This window comes from Puntigrus tetrazona, chromosome 12, assembly GCF_018831695.1.
Source record: "Puntigrus tetrazona isolate hp1 chromosome 12, ASM1883169v1, whole genome shotgun sequence".
Lineage (NCBI taxonomy): Eukaryota > Metazoa > Chordata > Actinopteri > Cypriniformes > Cyprinidae > Puntigrus > Puntigrus tetrazona.
The window spans coordinates 12,306,982-12,327,585 of NC_056710.1; the positions used below are offsets into that span (position 1 = coordinate 12,306,982).

General features: G+C 36.3%; 1 protein-coding gene across 11 annotated transcripts in view; it reads left to right on the forward strand.

Annotated features, from left to right (window-relative positions):
- Positions 1–20,604, forward strand: part of cacna1g (calcium channel, voltage-dependent, T type, alpha 1G subunit) — a 186,896-nt gene that overhangs the window by 141,393 nt on the left and 24,899 nt on the right. For 6 of the 11 annotated variants that reach the window (XM_043253657.1, XM_043253663.1, XM_043253665.1 and 3 more), the window contains 5 exons: positions 6,290–6,416; positions 7,237–7,362; positions 7,535–7,624; positions 9,209–9,401; positions 10,774–10,821. In XM_043253657.1, coding sequence (XP_043109592.1) covers positions 6,290–6,416; positions 7,237–7,362; positions 7,535–7,624; positions 9,209–9,401; positions 10,774–10,821 — 584 coding nt within the window. Of the gene's footprint in view, positions 1–6,289; positions 6,417–7,236; positions 7,363–7,534; positions 7,625–9,208; positions 9,423–10,773; positions 10,822–20,604 lie in introns of all 11 variants that reach the window. The other 5 variants (XM_043253659.1, XM_043253667.1, XM_043253662.1 and 2 more) reach the window with 2 other exon arrangements.

Sequence of the window (20,604 nt, forward strand, 5' to 3'; positions counted from 1 at the left end):
AGACTTGTATTAAAAATACATCATATTCCGGTAGTTGAGTTTTTACTTGCTTTTCAGCTCTGTTGGTGCAACGTTAATGTGCCTTCAACAACATTTCTGAAGAGGAACTGGTGGGAAAATGGACAGTTTGGATTTGTTTTTCTGTCAGATAGAAGGAACTTTAAAATATTAAATAGCAAAACATAGCATACAATAGCATTACAAACATTAAAGTAAATTTCCCACCTGTTAACTACTAAAGAAGAAAAAAATATAAATGACCCAACTCAATAACATTTCTAAAAAGAAAAGAAAAATGACTATTAGGGTTTGTTATAGGATTTATGGTTATTTATGGTTTATTTTGATAGTCTACTTAAGACATTCTATTAACTACGTCAACTACATGTAAACTAATTCTTAAATTTGTAACTACATGTCTACTAATTCTCAGAGTAGACTGTTAGGGTAGGTTTATGGTTATTAGAGTAAGTTGACATATACTTTCATTGTGTATATTGTGGACGCCTCAAAATAAAGTATTAGAAGTTATTTAGCAGTCTACTAACACTCTAATGACTGCTAGCTGATATGTAGTTGCAAAGTTACTTACCATTATAGTAGATATTATGTATGATATGGATTATCAAATTAAAGTTTTACCAAATTTATGTAACTGAACACTAAAACACACTAAACCAAAACCTATACCAAAAACCACACTAAACCAAAACCTATACCAAACCAAACCATATGAATAGTTCTGTGTCTGTGTGTGTGTAAATATGTGTGTTTGTGTCTATATATGTATATAATTTTGTACCTGCAGACTAATAAGGAGAAAAAAGACTTGCTGAGGGAAAAAAAACATAATTGCATTAATTCGGTGAGAAATTATTAGCAGCCCGGGTGGAACCAAACTTGGCTCTGGCTCCTCAGCGCATGGTCTGCTAATTATTGACCTCTGCTGTGGATTATTTCTGCACAAGCTAACTTTTTCCTGATTCCATGATTTTCTAGTCTTTTTATTAGCATTTTCATTTGTGCTGATAAAGCGTGCTTGTTTGCTGAACTGTATCGTGCCAAATAGGGATGCGGCATTTTGATATGACGAATAAGTCTTCCAGCATATCTTTTAAAGCATCCTTCACCAGTTTGCTAAAACAGCTAATATATGATTCATGTCACTACCCTTGAGCCTCACTATTACTCCACTGCTACTGAATAGTGCATAGAGATTCAAGTATACCCTTATAGATAATGAATAGTATGTGGAACAAATCTAGAATTCCATTTTATGATTTTATTTTGATGAAGCATTGAATTTTATCCACTAGCGGCGTAGTTACATAAGGTGAATTAACCTTTAAACAGTCTGAGTGATAAGGTCCTATTATAACTAATGACAGTTGCTTCGGTTGACTGTCAGAAAATGTAGAGCACCCAGAGAGAAAAAAACGCCCTGTAAATTAAACATGAAGCGGTCTGTGTTTTCACCTCGAGCTCCTCTGCATGAACATTTTAAAGATTCTCACACAGAGATTCTTCCACTGCCAGAACCACTCTGCTTCAGAGAACTTTACTGTGTGTGTCTGCCTCTACACCGCCGAACACCTTTTGAAAGTTTTACTTCTTGATCCTTCCCTCGACAGACTTTATATTAATGCACCTCTGTGTGACGTCCAAGTTGAAATCAAAAGAAAGACAAAGACAGCTGTAAAAAGTCTCCACAGCGTGGGCTCGGCTACTCCGGCAAAAGTGAATTCAGGGAAGGGTGGGTAATCCAGACCACATGTGTATCTGGACCACTCTGTGCAGTGAGCTTAAAGGGACAGTTTACCCCAAAATTCTGTTATTGTCTGCTCATCCGCATGCATAAATATCTTGTTTTATTTTAGCAAGGATCCTGAGCTACTTTTTCCATGCATTCTACCATGGCTGTCAAGCAAGACCATTTTTAATCTTCAAATATATTTTATCTAAATTATTTTTTTGACACACATACACACACACACACACACACACATATATATATATATATATATATATATATATATATATATATATATATATATATATATATATATATATATATATATATAATGTACTTGTGTTTTGTTTTGTTTTATTTTACTTAAAAATTATTTAAATAATTATTTCTATAAATAGTCCATGCCCAATGTATTCATTTTTTTAAATATACTTTTGTACATTATTTATTATTATTATTATTATTATTATTATTACTACTACTACTACTACTACTATTATTATTATTTATTTTTTGGTCACTTATGTTGACCAAGGCTGCATTTATTTGATCAAAATAACATAAAACGTGTAATACTGTGAGCTAATATTGCAGTTCAAAGCAACAGTTTTGTATTTTAATATATTTTTCAAATGGTATTTATTCTTGAGATGGCAAGGAATTTCTTTTGAAGTCTGCTGGGAAACTATTAGATTTTTATATTTTTTTAAACAGGTTTAAAAGAACAACAGTATTCGAACATATTTGATATTGATATTTATTTATTTATTTTGATGACTTTTTCTATTCTTTTATGGAGCTTGTTAAAATTTGAAAGCCTCTGTTTCCCAATTGGTTTTATTGTATGGACAAGAGCAACATAAACATTCTTCAAAATGTCTCCTTTTGTCAAACAGATTCGGAATGACAGGAGTGTAAGCTAATGATAACAGAATTTAAATTCCCTTTTTCGAGGGGAAGATAATGTAAGCCCATCAATTCATTTGAAAATCCGTGTCGGACAGTTACAGTCCATACTGTGTGCTCCTTATCAAGTATTAATGGCATTGTTACAGAGATGTGTCTCTTTCCGTCTTCAGACAGGATGATTTATGTGCTGTGTTAAGGGGGGATGTGCACACTCTGTAAACTCATCAACTCTTTGACCCCCCAGGTTAAACCCCTCCACTGTATGTAACACTGCACGTCACCCTCGCGAATCTAAATTAATCTCAAAAGCGCATAAAGAACCATCCATCCTCTACTGTCTGCCTGAGCCCCAGAGGAGCAGACCCTCCCTTAAACACCTGACGCCAGCATCTATCTACTCCTATCACTCTATTCAATCTCCTGCTTGACCTCTTTCCAATGCAAATAACTTGACATAATGTACCGCTTTATTATTGTTTGTGCTCATTAATTCTCACGCTAATTACAGTTCCGCTTCTTTCACAGTGCCTGTCCACTCTAAGGCATTTGTTAAGCTAATCTAGCCATGCTTGACTTGAAGCTAGTTAGTTTTTCTACATTGTCTATTCACTGTAATTACAGGGACGAAGAACTGCAGCAAAAGACGATAAGGACAGATTGGCTCTTTCGGATTTCATCTGGAACTGATTAATTTCATTTAAGCAGCATCTCTGCAGATGTCCCTTACGTCTTATTGTTTTTCGATAATTGCTTGTGTAATTGTGAAGTTGTAATTTTAGTGGATTATGTGAGGATGCTAGGATGGAGACAGAGAGAATCAGTTCAGTCATTATTTCTTCACTGGTGCGTTAAAACAACACCAGGATGAATAAGTAATGACTGAATTTTTGGATGAACAATCCCTTTAATGTCTCCTTTTTTGGTCTGCAGAAGAAAGTAAGTCATACAGGTTTGGAACGACATGAGAGTGAGTAAATAATGAGAACATTTGCATTACATTGCTTTTATGCTGCTGTTTTTACTCGCGTCTTTATTGTAGTTGATTTTTTTTTTTTGTCCTTTGACGGATGTCCTCGGATTGTGTGCTTGCTGTGTGTGTGTGTGTGTGTCAGGGACACACAGCTTGAATCCCCCAAACTGACGGTTCCCAGCCCAGCTACAGCATCCTTTAATTACAGCCAGGATGAAAATGTGTCTCTGTGTTCTGGGAATAAGAGGCTCCTTCAGTGCTCTAGTTATTGTTCCCTTCTTAATTTATTTATTTATTAAAACCTTTCTGAATACAAAGACCGGATCGGAGCTATGAATATGGGAAATTCAGCTTTTTTGAATACTTGCAGAACACAGAAACTATAATACATGTGCCTAAAAACCAGAAGAATCGCATTATAAAACTAAGACCACCATCCTGGTTTCTCACCAACACAATCATGGTATTTACAATAGTGCATTTACATTTTATCACAATATGGTGATCACTGAGTATTGTGGCATACCATGTAACCATTTGCAATTTTCAAAATGACCTGTATATTTTTCTCCTACTGCTCTCTTTTAATACGATATAAATTCATGTTAAATTGCACAAAATCCCACGTTTACACTTGGTATGTATAAACAAGTTCACTGTGTTCTGGAATGTCTACTTCATTGAAAAACATTACTTGCACAACCCTTCAGACAGTAGCGCCCTCTATTGGTCAGGGAATGAAATCCTATGCTGTTAGACCAATATTGATGTTATTTACATACCGTTAAAATATTTATTGATTATTTTGTTTTGACTTTCGATTTTTAATTTTAGTTTGCATTTATGGGATTTTTGTATAGTTTTTTTATTTTAGTTCTTTTAGTTCTTTTTTTCATCTGTTCATATTTTATTTTATTTGATATTTAATTTCAAGATTTATTTAAGCTCAGAAAAACAATTTTTAATGATTTAAGTTTTAGTTAGTAAACAAGTCATATCATTTCACTAGACTGTCCCTCTCAAATTCAGTCAGAGCGTGGGTCTAGACATATTGATCCTTCTCATCGTTTGACATTTCCATAATTGATTTTACGGTATTACCTGAAAATCCCCCAAGTGAGCTTTGATAAATACGCTTGAGCTTGTGAAAGATGCACGCAGATATTCAGACAAACAAAAGACACAGCAGCCTGTTATCTGCACTTCCTTTTGGCAGACTGCTTTCTCAAGCAGTCACTTTGACTAAACCTGATTGGTCTCTTTAAACGTGGCCTTTTCTTCATCCTCAGACAGTGATACAATCACAGCACACTTCTTAAAAAGATCAAAGCTGAGGATCAAATCAGGTTTTTGCCGCTTTAGCTCAGTTCTGTGGTGAGCAGCCAGAAATCACTGTCACCAGATGAGGACTAATGTGCCTTTATCAAGTCTTTTTTTATGTGTGTGTGTGTGTGTGTGTGTGTTTGTTAGTGTGTGTATTATTTTATATATCTTGCACTATACAATGTTTCAGCACTGTGTCTGTATCCCCTGCTACTGCTTTAGGTCCTCATTGAGTCCCATTAACATCAGTGCAACACAAACAATGCTGCAGATTAAAGCCAGTTGTTGTTTACAGCTCCCTCAGAGTATAATTTTACATGTTGTGCGTTGCTCTATAGACAAACAGTTAGTCTTCAGTCTTCCTGCACTTATTTTTAATTGTTGGTTTTGCATTAGATGGAGGTCTTTGACCATTTAAGCACCTTTTATTGGTTTGGTGCCATGAGTGCAACATTTTTAAGGCTCTAAAGAAGCCAAACTTTTAAAAACACATGCTTTAAGTCCCCTTTTTATTTGTTTTTTTATTTAAACAAAAAGTACACACCCTGGACTCTAAAGCAGTTGAATTCTTGATACAGCTGTGTGTTTGTATTACATATGTTATAGTGTGCGAGCAGGTGTCTTTGTGTCACTGCTGGTGTCACCCTTCGCAGAGGTTGACAGGTGCGGTTTTGTGCCGGATGTCGTGGCGTTAATAATTAGGCTTCATCTTTATTCCGGCGGTTTAATTAAAACTGTCTCCTTTCTTTGCCGCACAGAAAGTTTCCCTACAGCATTGCATTGCGGTTGCTTAGCATAATGGCGAAGGCATGAAATGTTTGCTGGTAATTGCCGTGCTCACTCGTAGAGGAGGTGGTGATTGCAGCAATGATGGAATGCCAAAAGTAGAGAAAGCTGACTAATGTCAGGTCAGTGAAAGCATGGGAAACGTTTACCCAGTCTCAGACTCTGGCCAGGGAAGGACTGAGGAGTTTAAGGTCCCTTTCTACGTTTACAACTATGAATCATTTAAAGAATAGTAAAAATAAATGAGCTTATCTAGTTTTAAAAGAAAAGAAAGTTGAAAGTGTATATATATATATATATATATATATATATATATATATATATATATATATATATATATATATATATATATATATGTAGTAACTCAATAGTACTAGACCAATATATAATTTTTTTAATTGCCTGTTTGTTTGTTTGTTTTTCCTGAGAAAAACACAGTGCCTGTGTTGAGATACCTCTTGAGTTCCAAGTGGAAAATCAAGATCCTGAAGCAAAAACCAGCTGAGAAGCTCCAGGCTAGTTAAACATCTGTTCTCTTGTTGGATTTTCAGAGTGATCAGCAGAGCTCCAGGACTGAAGCTGGTTGTTGAGACTCTGATGTCATCCCTCAAGCCTATCGGGAACATTGTCGTCATCTGCTGTGCCTTTTTCATTATTTTTGGCATCTTGGGAGTTCAGGTAAGTACAAAACAGCATAACCCTGCAGAAATCACAAGTGTAAACCAGTTTAAAATGGTTTTTTGATGGTCATTTTAGAGGAGGCATTGAGCACTTTTTAGCTTGGTCAGCATGGCAGGCCATCTTAAACCAGCTTAGGCCAGTTTTAGCTACATTTTTTAGTGGAGAAGTTAGAACTGCTACCTTACAGTTATATAGTGGATATAGCCTAATACTTCTTGCTTAAATTAGACTATTAAAGTAAAAGCCAGTCTTAACTTTAAGGATTAATTGTAGTAATTCCTTCTAAGAAACCATCATATATAAAGTACCATAACATTTGACAGCTCTGTGTGTTTAATCCACAAGATTGCCTTTAAGACTTTTAGTAAAAGAGAAAGAGGTGGTACACAGAACGAATACATGATTTTCTGTCATTTCTGTAAATTTGAAACATACTCTTCCTCCCCACAGCTGAATAATTTGACTATGATTAAAATGCTCTGTTTTCCATACTTCCACAATTTACATAAGTCCGTAGGGGAACGCCGATGTAATTTATCTTCCATTCTTCCAGGAAAGGATGCCTGTGCTCTTTGTGCCTGTGTGATGTGACATGTGTAACATTGACTTTGTCCTTGTATGGTTTTCACTAAACTGGACTTTCAATAATGGATCCATCTCGTATGAAGCTGTAACGTGCATTTATTTAATGTGCAGTTCTGATAATATGGACATTCTTCTTCCAATATATGTCCAATATGTATATATTTCTGTATTTTTTCTCAAAGCGCTTTGATGTCTATCATAGCGCTTAATAAAATAGCTTTTTCTCTCACAGCTCTTCAAAGGAAAGTTCTTTGTGTGTCATGGGGAGGATACGAGGAACATCACCAACAAGTCTGATTGCCTCCTGGCTAACTATAGATGGGTCAGGCACAAGTACAACTTTGATAACCTTGGACAGGTAAGTGTTTAACCTGGCAGTGGTTACACAAACATTCTCTCTGTTAATGAAACCTTTCGATTTAAAAAGAATCAGTTATGGTCTCATCCCATTTTCAACGTGGTCAAATGGAGCCACTGAAGTCAAATATTTCTTTTAACCTTTTTTTTTAATCATCTTTCACCTCCCTCAGGCCCTCATGTCCCTTTTTGTTCTGGCTTCCAAAGACGGTTGGGTGGACATAATGTACGATGGACTGGATGCTGTTGGTGTCGATCAGCAGGTATCTGAAGCTGCTGTTAAAACATTTTATCGTATTAATATTTATTTATGCAGATATTAAGGCTTGTGGATTAACCTTTTCTGATCTGAAACTGTGGACAGCGTGGAAACCTTGTTTAAGTGGGTCACTGTGAACTGTCATTTGCATTCTCTGATAGCTGCAAACTCTGATTGGACAACTCTATGAACCGAATCAGAGCTGAAAAGTCATTGGTCAGCATTCCTGCCCTGGTTTCAAAGAACTGATTTTCCATTCATCAGTTCTTCTGTAAAGCTTCTTACTGTCCATTCAACAGATGTCTTTGAAGTGATTTATTTTAAACTCTTCCTCCAAATGTCTATTTTTTTAAATAAAGTTTGACTTTTTTAATCATTTTGAATTAATTTTTGAGTAATGAATATAGGATTTTTTTGCCTGAAAAGGAAGGCTCTATGCCTTATGTCTGGCGGTAGACTCCTGAAATTATTCTGCTCTATTTGAACAGAGCCCAGACCTTGTCCTAGCCAAGGCCTTTTTGTGTTTGAATTGGAACAGATATCTCTTCTCCAGATTCATGCCGTGTGGCCTGTGCCTCACCACTGGACACAGAACGTTTAATCTAGCCTAGAGGCAGGCATCCTTCAGGTGCCCAGTAGTGCAGACCTTTGAACTGATATGTTATTGATATCCCAATTCTCTATCATCATAATCTTGAACATGGCTGTAACCTACTCCTGGGGACCTCACTCAGCAACTGATATATTGGTTTTTACAAAGACATTTTTTTTTTTCATTTTGTTTTATATTATATTATATTAAAACATAAATATATATTTTTTCTTGCTCTAAAAAACAATTATGTTGGTAAAAATAAAATTATATAATTATTACATTTTATATAATGGCTACTTCAGAGCCAACTATTAATATACTGTAGGTTGGTTTGTGTAAAGAGCATTATGATATTATATATTAATTTTACAATTGATTAAATACATATATAAAACTTTTTCTTCCAATAATACATATATACTGCTAAAATAATAATAGTAATAAAATTAGCTAATAATTATTAATATAATATTATATAACTTCAGTGCATATTGGTTTGTCTAAAGAACTTTTTTTGAAAATATATTTTGTGCTGTCACATGGTTAATTGTGATTAATCCTAAATAAAAATATATGTTATAAATGTGTGTATATCAAAATATATATATATATATATATATATATATATATATATATATATATATATATATATATATATATATATATATATATATATATATATATATATATATAAGCATATAATTTGAGAAAATGTACTTGTATATATTTAATGTATAAACGTAACACAAATACATATAACACATATAAATGAAACCCATTTTTCTTATATACGTGCATATATATATATATATATATATATATATATATATATATATACACACACACAAAAACATTTATTTTATTTATACATATATACATGTGTGTGTGTGTGTGTGTGTGTGTGTGTGTGTGTGTGTAAAGAACATTTTAAAATTAAATTCTAATTAATTCAACTCTGTACATTGATCCGTGCTGTGTTTTTCTGTGTTGTAGCCCGTCATGAATTACAACCCATGGATGCTACTCTATTTCATCTCCTTCTTGCTGATTGTTGCTTTCTTCGTGCTCAACATGTTCGTCGGCGTGGTGGTCGAGAACTTTCACAAGTGCCGGCGGCACCAGGAAGCCGAAGAAGCCAAACGGCGTGAGGAGAAGCGCCTCAAACGCATGGAGAAAAAAAGAAGGAGTAAGGAGAAGGAGCTAGCTGGTCGGTAGCCTTTCCACACCTTTCTGAGTCCTGCTTGATCATTATGATTTGACCGCGTGCTAAATTAGATGCTAATTAGCGACCTGCGTATGAGGAATGAGATGCTCGGGCCCGTGATTAGCTAGGAATCCGCCCCTCCCCGGCTTGCCCCCCTTTTGCCTGGGAACGTCTCTAGAGCATGTCCCATGGCTTGCATGGTGAGCTTACTGAGAGAGCAGGGTGTGCGGTGGACCCCTGCCCCAGGGCTCTGCCCACACTCCTCCTCTCATGCATGTAGGGCAGTGCGGTCTGAGAAGTAAATAAAAATCTTGTCACGCTCAAATTGGATACATCCATCAGCTGCCTGCTCCGATGCTACCCAGGATGCACGGCGTGGTATTGATGACCTTCTCTTTTGGTTCCACTGCCTGCTATTTTCAACACGTTAGCATTAAAACAACATCATCGAGAATCTCCGTGTGGATGCTATAGCTCTTGTTTGGACATTGGCTTGGACATTGGTCCAGCATGTTTGATCTTTACAGTTAAAAATGGGAATTTCTGTTTTTTTTAAGCCCTTGAGAAATACAGATGTAAATAGGTGATCTATAAGCTATTACATTTCTGTCAAAACTCTTGCAAGGCAAACAAAGCTTTTCTCATTTTTTGGTACTTTTATCATCTAATCTCAGTTCAAAGGTGAAATCTAGTCTTCTCTAAATGTACTGTCACACCATACTTTTCTCATGAATATCTATATTTGATTTGCACATTAGCTGATTAGTGTTCTTTGTTTTAAAGCGCTTTATCATGCCATCAGTTCTAGCTGGAGAGGAAAAGGTGCTTTATTTTACCTCGTTTCATCTTTTCTTTTTGCTACAGATCTAATTTTCCGTAGGTGTGAATGTCTGACGGGATGTGTCAGGTTTCCGAGGTGGAAATGGGATTAAACCGTGTGTCAGCTTTGCCTGGCCTGATTAATATTTTGAAACTTCTTTTTGAACGTAATATCTAAATATCCTGAGGTAACTTTGTGGACTTTTGCTATGAAAAAAAAGTAGAGAGGAAAAGTTGCGGTTGCTTTCAGGTGAGCTTGTTGGTATCATTAACTGAAAAAGCGAAACGTTATTTGCTTGCCAGACATTTCCATCCACAAAGTATTTCAAGAGCAAAGACTAACAATGTAGTGCTCGATCAGTCAGGATAAATAGATTTAGTATGAATGTTTTACACATAACACATAACAATAGGGTTATTTTGGACTCAGAATAATTGGAACGCCCACCGGCATATTCTCCCTGAAAATCCAACCTTTTTCAGCTCCTTTGACGGTTTCTTGCCCTACCTGATTAACATGGTTTCGTTCTTCTAGATGTAATGCTGACCGGTGTCAGTTGGTCCAGTCCCGATCACACACAAGGTACAGATTGCTTATGGCATGTCTATGTGTTCACCGTGGTGGTGGTTTTGGGATGGGGGTGGGAGAGGGACACCGGGAGGGAAGGCACCATCAGCGCCCATGTTCTCACCTCATCAGATCTGATCTGACCACACAAGAATTGTTTGTGGAAGTGTGTATATGTCCGGTTTTTCCACACCTCATCACCAGCTCCAGCCAGCCCAGCCTCAAGCTCACACAGGGGATGGATAGAGAGAGAAAGGGAGAGAAAACTCGCAAATGTTATTTTTAATATGGTTCTAGTTCTTGATAAACTCACCTCAGCCTGCAGTAAATGCTCTGGTGGTATCACAGGTCCGATCTCTCGATGTTGCCCCCGATGTGACGCACTGTGGCTGACTGTTCGAAGGGAAGAGTATCACTGTTAATGTCTTTAGCTTTTACCGATCTGTCTGCTTCAGAGTTTTCTCATCGGTTTGTTGTTGTGGCGTAGTGATTCACTTCGTTGTGTGATGTCGCCCCATAACACTGTTTTCAAAGTTACTGACATGCTAAACACAACACCACAACAAACACCTTGCTGTTGTTCAGAGGCTGCATGACGTGTTAAAACTCATTTGTGACTTGCGTGAGTGAAATGTTTGTATGGCACACTTGTTCCACTTTGACTTAAGAAAATGTTGCTATAATGGGCTGCTTTAACGTGATTCTATTAGATACTGTAATTTGAGTACAGCCGGCTTGTTTTGGATATAAGAGGCACTTTTTGGTACTTCTAAAGTATTGGAATGTGTAAGCTAGGGCTGCAATTAACAAATATAGATTATATCTGATTAAATAATTCAGTAATGTAGAGATTCAGGTCTATATAATTTATAATGGACAGTATGGTCCGAAACAAATTTAAGTTTCTAAAATATTTTAAACCTAAATTTGATGTCTGTCTTGAAAATGTAGTTGTAATAGTGAAATATGAACACTTGCTCAGTGTTCTCACATCTCAAATTGTACAAGGTTGTTCAAAACTTTGATCGCAGATGATCAAAAGTTTATGATTATACAAAAAAGTGACCTTTGTATATTTTCAATAGATGTTGCAGCCCTAGTATTAGCCATATGAAACAATGAAATAGAATTTTATATTATTTTTTATTTATTTATTTATTTATTTTTTGGAGGGGGGGTACTCTCCCAAAGTTTAATCTGCTGTACAGAAACAAGCCTATGACAGTTATTTTTTCAAAAAATAAATAAATAAATAAATCTGTTATATAACGCAAAAAGCGGAATATTTTTGTGCATAGAACATGTTTACCCGTGTTGTTCTCGGTGTAGCTGAGAGTCTCTTATCTCTTCCCTTCTGTCTGTGTTCTGCCTCTGTGAACAAGAGCTCCCTCATGATCCCCTTTCCTTTTCTCCTCTCTGCCTCTCTTTCTTTCCCCCTCTCTCTATCTTTCCCTCCCTTTCCAACTTTCTTTTGTCTCTCTTTGCCCCCATTCCCCTAATGGTCTTGCAAAACATCTATCTTTCCTCTTTCTCAATTATGCGTTTCAAAACCCTTAATTTTTTTTTAAACTTTTATCACCAGTGTTTTATGGATACTTCATATAAAACTACTGATGTGATAATTATTCTACATTTGCCCATAGTAATGTGTGAAAATTAATGTAATGTGAGTAATTTGAGCATTTTAGACATCAACGTCTCTTTTATGATTCAAATTTAATTGTAATGAATCCACACCAGGAGTATACAAGGAGTATAACGTCCAAGATGAATAATCGAAAAAGACAACAAAAACACACCGAATGCACTTCTAATGTGTTTGTTATATATTGTTTATTAAGCTGTATATGCTTACATATTCTAACATGAGAGCTCTGCAGATTAGCCTGATAGATATAACCGTTGCTGTTGTGAGTATATGGATGATCACACTTTTCCACGTTTTAAGCACACAGTTGTACGTGTTAACATTGTTCACACTATGATTGAGTTATGTCATCGCACTTGGGATTAAAAAATGAAAGGCTCCATTTTCCTTCCAATTAGAAGACAATGTGTTAATTAGTTGACGATCCAGTTACAGTGAGCCTCAGCATATTTTATCATTCTGTTTTGGGTTTGTGTTTAGGAGAGGTGGGGGTGTTACCCCCCGCCAGTCTGTCTCTCTCGATTAGCTTCTGTTCCCCTCCTGTTGGACTGCCGTCGCTGCTGTATGCTCGCGTGTGGGATCAAAGGGCTGGTTAATCATATCACGCTGCAGTAGGGCTGAAACCATCTGCCTCTCCTCTACCTGTGTCCTCCCCCAGTCGCCATTTATTAGCCCTTCTCTGAGGTGCCTCATCAGAAATATGTCCTGCCAGCAGTTTGCCCGGACGAACTGTATTAACAAGGCGTATCGTTTAGAGGTGTCCTTGATTATGTAGCATATTTGATTTACAAGTATAAGTTCTTTTTTTGCTGCAGCGTAGTAATAATTCTTATCCTGCTGCAATCGAGGGGTGTTTGCATTTTAAATCATCCACTAAATCAGGACAGTGCCTCACTGATAAGAGGAAACAAAATCTACAGATAGGTCCTTCTAAAAAGATGTTGACTTTTTGCGATTCAGAACATTGGATTTTTGAACAACTCTCCAAAAAAATACGTACTTGTTGATATTTTGACATTTATTAATCATAAGAAATTCCTTTTCATATTTATTTTAAAGGGATACTCAAAAAGGAAAATTCAGTTTTTAACTATTCCACTTTTTAAGAACTTTGTTTATCCTCAGAACACAATTTAAGACGCTTTCAAAAAAATATGAGAGTTGCTGCATAGAAAGCAACACGACCGATGCATTCAAGGCCCAGAAAGGTTATTAGGACATCATTAAAATAGACCTTGTGACATCAGTGGTTCAGCTGTAATGTTATGAAGCTATTATATGTTTTGCATGCAAAAAAACCCAAAATAACGACTTTATTCAACAGTTTCTTTTTTTTTCATGTCAGACATTAATGCACGTTCATGAGAGTACCCCTCTTTTACGTGAATTAAATGATGTATCATGAAACGCTAATTATATGGTAAAGAAAATAATAATTTAAAGGTAAATGTTGGGAAAAATAACTAAAAGCTGAAGAATGGATTCTTTACTTTTTACATATTTAATTCAGCTAATTTGCATAGTGCTTTGTTTGATGCATATTGTTCCAAATATGCTTTACAGAATACAGAAAAAAGATAAAGATATAGATAAAAGAAAAAGCAAAGCAGTGCTAGACAACCCCCCAGTGAGCAAGCCAAAGGCAAGAGTGGCAAAGAAATACACCATAGGATTTTAAGTATAATAATTACTTGACATAAGAATATTTAAATATTAGTATTATTTACTTTGTTTGTTTTTGCTGCTAAACCCAAAACAAAATGAAAAAAAATTACTGCAAATCTAGTATAAATGTCAAAAGTTGCATATCTTATTATATTATTGTTAGTTTAATGCAAATGTAAATGTCAATGTATTGTTAGTTTACTGTTATTATTTTTTTTATTTTGAGAATGACCCTCAAATCTTTCAGATCTGCTAAATGTATTTAAACACGAAAAATCCTGCATTCTTACTCATAGCTTAAAGCACAATCAGATTTTTTCATTTATGAACTGGGATGTGTAGAACCTCATAAATGATGGATGTTCTAATTCTGCGGTTCTGCAGGCATATTTATTGGGTTCCATGCACCGTCTGCAGTTACATTGAAAAACTAGCCCCTGATAGCATATCCGCCTTAATGAAGAATATGATGTCAGCGTTTATTTCATTTGTCTTTATTCACCCACGTAGAACTGGAGATGACCCACCAATCTTTCCTTTAATCTCTAGCAAGCAAGTATATAGTCTCTCGACTGTTACTGGGGGAGCGATGAGACGGCGAGTGACAGAGGGAGAAAATGAAATTACTAAGTGTCGTGTAACCTCCACTCTTGGCAGAAGAAGGCAGCACGGTCGCTTATGTAACCTGGCAGCTCCAAACACCATTTCCTTTCTTCCTACTGCAAGTGAAAATGACTCAAAGTCTTCTTTATGTAACTTGGGCAAGCAACAGCTCCCCAAATTGAACAGATGGCATAAAGTTTTTAGCTGAAACAGTTACTTTTGCTCCGATATATGTCAAGATATGATCCTTTACCTCTAGGTTGTTAGCGTATATGTACTCTTGACTTTCTAATAGAGTCTCAGTCGGATATAACACATGCTTTATGCAGTTTGTGATTAGGAAATGCATGGGTGAATTTTACAAAGCCTGTGTTGCTATATTAAAATGTACTGTATATAAATAAAAACCGCTCATTAACTGAAATATTCTGCTACCTCATGTAAGGGTACAAGAAACATCCAACTTGCAACTTGTTTGATTCTGATTTAAAATGCACACAGTGTCCTACATTTCAGCACACTCATGCCTTTTGGCAGGAAGTGCACCTAATCTCTTTACGGGTCTTCATGGTTCAATCAGTAGGGAGTAGGTTTATTAACTGAATAGATAGAGAACAGAGTTTAAAGTGTCTTCTGCGAGAGAGTTGTTGTAACCTCTTGGTGCTACATGATCTTTTTGTAACCTCTCAGAGTTGTGTACTGATACGGCTGGCTTGTTTGTCATGTTGTGGGAGTAGAGGCTTGACAAATACCAGCCGAGAGAGGGATGTAACGCTGTCTGGGTGGTTAGGCAAGCCATGTGAGCTATAGAAAGAAAATAACAGGGGAAGAGGTAAAGATATTCTGCTGGAGCAGCACCACTTGAGCTGTACAAGTTTTCTGTGTTTGAAAAATGTATGTATCGATGCCGTGATTGTATGATGTTTATGCAGTTGTTTCTTGTAGACTTTGTTAGTTTTAGCAGAATCAGTAAGGTTGCAGACGCGTTTATCATTCTGCAAGTTTTCATAGGTGAAAAATAGTCCTTTTCTAAGGAATCCATGCAATCGAACGTTCACAATGAGCTTGATTGACAGGCAAGTATGACCAATCATAACTCCGAATCTGCCATATTGTTCAAACAAGTAAATTTAGACAGGAGAGGAGATTAACTTTGGTGTGCTTAAACTTGAAAAACTGTGTGTATTGACATCTATCTGTGGTGGAAGTACAATATGATCATGTTCATTCATGTTCATTGTGTGTTTTAATGTTATGAAAAAGACGATATAAAAACGTCGATATTAACTGAGCAAGTGATCTGTCATGCTCATAAACACTCAAGTTCATAAGACGCAAGTAATAACCACCTCAAGTTTACAATTTACAAGAGATTTACAAAAGTTTACAAAAGCTACAAGAATACTTTTTGTCTGCAAAGAAAAAAAACTTTATTCAACAGTTTTCTCCTCCATGTAACCCTGGCGCCATTTTGTAGAGTATCACACATGTAAACAAAGTGTGCTCTAGCTCAACTTAAACAGTGTATGCTGTTCCGTGTTAACTAAATCATGTGGATACATTGTTTTTATTCAAATCAAAGTGTAAACAACATAGAAAACCATGTGATTCTGCTGACACAGAAGGGCATACATTTTTATGTTCAGTGGATACTCTCCATAATGGTGCCAGAGTAGTGTTGCGGAAGCTACTTCAAAACTGTACCTCGCTGTTATATTTTTTATAACTGTATACTGCTTTTACTTATTTTTTCAGATACAAAGACCCTTTATATGGTGTGAGAAAAAAAATATTGTGAGAAAAATTCATGTTAAATTTAAATATTATTTCTATTATATTAACTTATTTCCAAGTACTTTTTATATCAATAATTCAAATTATTTGTAATGCAGTTTTCATATTAAATATAGTTACAGTATCGCTTTTTATGGAATTACAGTACAGTGTTAAACATTAAAGTGCCTCTATTATGGAATAATGAAAGGTTCATATTTTGGTTTTGGGAGTCAACAACATGCATGCAGGTATAAAAACTGATTCTTTATTTTTACCTTATTTGCTCAGTGTCTTCCAAAAGATTATTTTAATGAGTCTTTTTTCCAAACTTCTCTTTCGCCTGATGCTAATCTGTGGTGATTGGTCGTATTTTTATTTAAATCATGACTCTAATGCCTGATGAAACAGTGAATACAGTGCTGCTATGTGAAAAGACCTACAAAAGGGCTGAAAATATGGTAATGTTTCATATTGACGTCAACATGAAACGGCTTGGGATTCGTATTAAAAATGAATCGTTTGAATGATTCAGAATTAATCGTTTGAATGATTCTTTCTTTTGAGAGACAATAACAGTATACAGGGTGCACTTTCTGATTTAAAAATGTACAGGGTATTTTTATTCATTTTGAGCTGTGTCACACACTGCATGAAATGTAATTTTGAAAAAATCCATAATGGGGCATTTTAAATTAACGTTTATATTAACAACTTTATTGTTAATCCAGTTTCTTTACAGCATGAATCCGTACACTTAAATGAATCCGACTTTGGACTGCTACATACAAGAGATAAACATTATAGAAAAGTGTGTTTGAGTATTGTGCTGGGCTGTAAAGCGGTGTGTGCAATACAATGTGACACAAAAACAGCGTTTGTCACAAAATATTGCATGTTAGTGGAAAAGCTACACTGTTTTGTGTCAGTTGTTAGTTTCTTCCCAGTGGCAACATCATAAACATTCATCCTAAGTGGACAGTAACATAAAGTGTCGCAACATGTTCCAGAATTGCTTTGAAAAGCATAAGGTGAAAGTGATAAAAGTAAAAATGTATTTTTCTTTTTATGTATTTGGTTGTTCTGTGATGATAAAGGATTGGGTTATTTTTCCTTTTGCTGTTATAAACGAGGGTTGACTGTCACGTACCAAACACATGACCTCGGATGTGACACGTTCATTGTTTTATAATTGTCAGATATATCAGGCACTCTAACTAACCTCTCATGTTGAGTAATATCGTATGACATCACTCTTGCGGCTCTCTGCACATCATCACCGTTGCCCATCCACCAGCCTCTGCCATTCAGCCTCCATCTCAAACGGCCCATCTTGCTCAAGTCAGACTCAGAAAGAAAGTGTGGTTTGTCTGCCACGTCTGCCAGCATGATATATTATGTGTGTCTGTATTTTTCTCACCCTAATCTATCCTACAGTATGTGTTTGTCAGTGTTAGTGTATGTGTGTTTTCTTTATCATGGCCTCCCATTATTGAAGATTTCTTTCTCTTATAATAATTGTCGTTTACCTTCAATTTCTCTTCTTCCTTGTTATTTTTCACTCTTTTGCCTGTTTCAAGCGGGCATTCAGTCTGTCATTTCCTGTTGTTTTTGACTCGGTGTGTGCTGGCATATTGTGCCAAATAAAAAGTGAACAAGTGCAGGGTCTCTGCCAAACTAATTTTTGCATTGGGGTGCATCAGCAGTATGTCCAGCAGACATCGACTCATTACTTTAGGAGCAACTCATTGACCATGCACTTCAGGGAGGTAAAACCAGCCTCAATTAAAAACCATTCAGTGTAAAACAAATGAAACTGCAATTTGCTGCCTTGCCTTTCAGATGGCTGTTTTTATCATCTCTGCTTTTTCCCCTTTCTATTTTTGTCTGACATTTTGCCATGCAGGCTTTAGAATTTTTCTCTGGCTCTTCCTTTAAATAACAGTCTAGTCCTCCCACTGCCCACAATTCCCCAGTGCTCATGACTTTCACCCCACATGACTCATGAAGTCTGCATAATGGACAGATCTTTCCTGAACATATTGCTCAGTGCTGTAGTTGCAAATATCGCTTTATAAGGCTACGTCAGCCTTTAGAACATCAGTAATGTCCACTTCCAGGCCCTCAAATTCATGAACTATTTTGCTATATTTTATGTTGTTGCAAATTATGTAGATAATGGATCAGAGATTGTCTGTATTTCCCAACTGACTGCTAGCTGCTATACTGTATGGTTAATTTCTTGGATCGACACCTTCCACATCTTTTCTCTTCTCTCTTACGCACTGTTAAAATGTTTCCTGATAGAACTTTGGACCTCCTAAAAGATAGTTAGATGGGTTCGATATTTACCCAAAGACAAATAAATGGGGTTGTATGCTTATCTATATATTTTAGCATCTTATATTTTTTCGCAGTTGATCTATTCATAGTATACTTTTAGATTTTTGAATTGTATGGGGTCCAGAGTTCCTAATTTTAAAGTTTCTTTTAAGAGCTTTTTTCCTCCAAGTGCACGTGAGCTGCGGCAAAGCCAGAATCAAGTCGAAAGCATCAAGACCAGCATGAAGTCTCAGTTGGACGAATACGCCAAGAGATTTTTTTGGGGGGGGTGATGGGTATTGCATTGAGTTTTTACAGCTAGCTTGTACAAGACTAGTGGGCTACCAGTGTTATATTCAAATGTGGCATTATTCAGCCCCAAACCATCAGTTGCTTCAGCCAATAATCTGGCCGGTGTTCTCAAATGTATTCATAGATTGAACTGCAATGGGCTAAAATTGCCATCTAAGCAAAGAATGTCTCATTAAATCATAGTCATGGTATCATTAGCTTGTGCCACAAAAATAGAGACAAAGATGGAGAGGTCCAAGACCCACATTCTCCACCGCTATTTCATTCTCCTCGCATTGGATAAAAATAGTTTTGATCCATTTCCCTCACTTTAAATTCTGTTTAAGCTGATTTGGCTGATGTGGACGTTAGCTGGACTCGTTACAATGGCATGACATCAGAGAGGCACCGCTGCCAATAGGAAACAAAAGTTTAATCCATTTTCCGTAAATAGGTTGCCAAAACCTTCACTTTCTCCCAACTTTTTTTTTTTCATTATTTTTTAGTTGGGTCACAAAAGGCCATCTGATATGAAGCTCTTTCATTAAACTCACTGCAGTACTCATTAGATATAAACATCCGGTTACGGAGACCGCTTTCCCTCTGTCACTGATTTATTAGTATTATTATTTTGCTTAGCAGGATTGGAATCAGCAATGTGAGCCAATCAAAATTGAGTTTGGTCCCACCAGCGTTACAAGCTTTTTTGAATGAAAGTGCATAAAGGGAGAGCGTCTCACTACAGAGGATAGGAGGATAGCAGATGGGTGGGGATGTCCTGTGGGAGCTGACCTGTCTACTGTAAAACCAGGCTGTGAACATACACCTGTTCCCATCCCAACTGTCCTCCGTAATTGAGCACCTCTGAAACTGGGGCAGTCAGCATGGCAACTTTCAGGCCCAGTGAACAGTTTTGGTTGCTGCCCCCTGGATACTCTTGTCTGCAGCCCAAATAAATTAATTTCTAACACATGGGTTAAAGAGCAGAACATTGACCTCATCTCAGATTTTGTTCGATGCTGGGAGTCATAAAAAATAACAATAAATAGGGTAAATAAATAAATAGCAACCAAAATGGCAAAGTTTAGCCAAGTCTGGATGTTTAGGATTCATAAATTGTACATTATGAAGCAAAGGTAATGTTGAGTCAGCACATTTAAAAACAACAGGAGCATGGCTTCTATTAGTGGAATTAAAGCCAGATGGGCTAGAAGATTCCTTTAGTAATTAACCCCAGAACCGGTTTTGCTGGCATCTCATCCTGAGAACTCACACTAGAGTGACCCCAGATACGTCATATGCATATTTAAGCAGTATCAAAATGTATCAAATGAACATGATATTACTTTTATACATTAAATAAACAAGTAAATATCAAGTACCATACATTCAAGGGAATATTTCTGGGTACTTTGTCGTCTTTTTTTTTTCTAACAAAAAGTGTTCCAAAGAAAATCAGAGCAGAACCACGGTGTGTCACCAAGCAAAACTAGTTG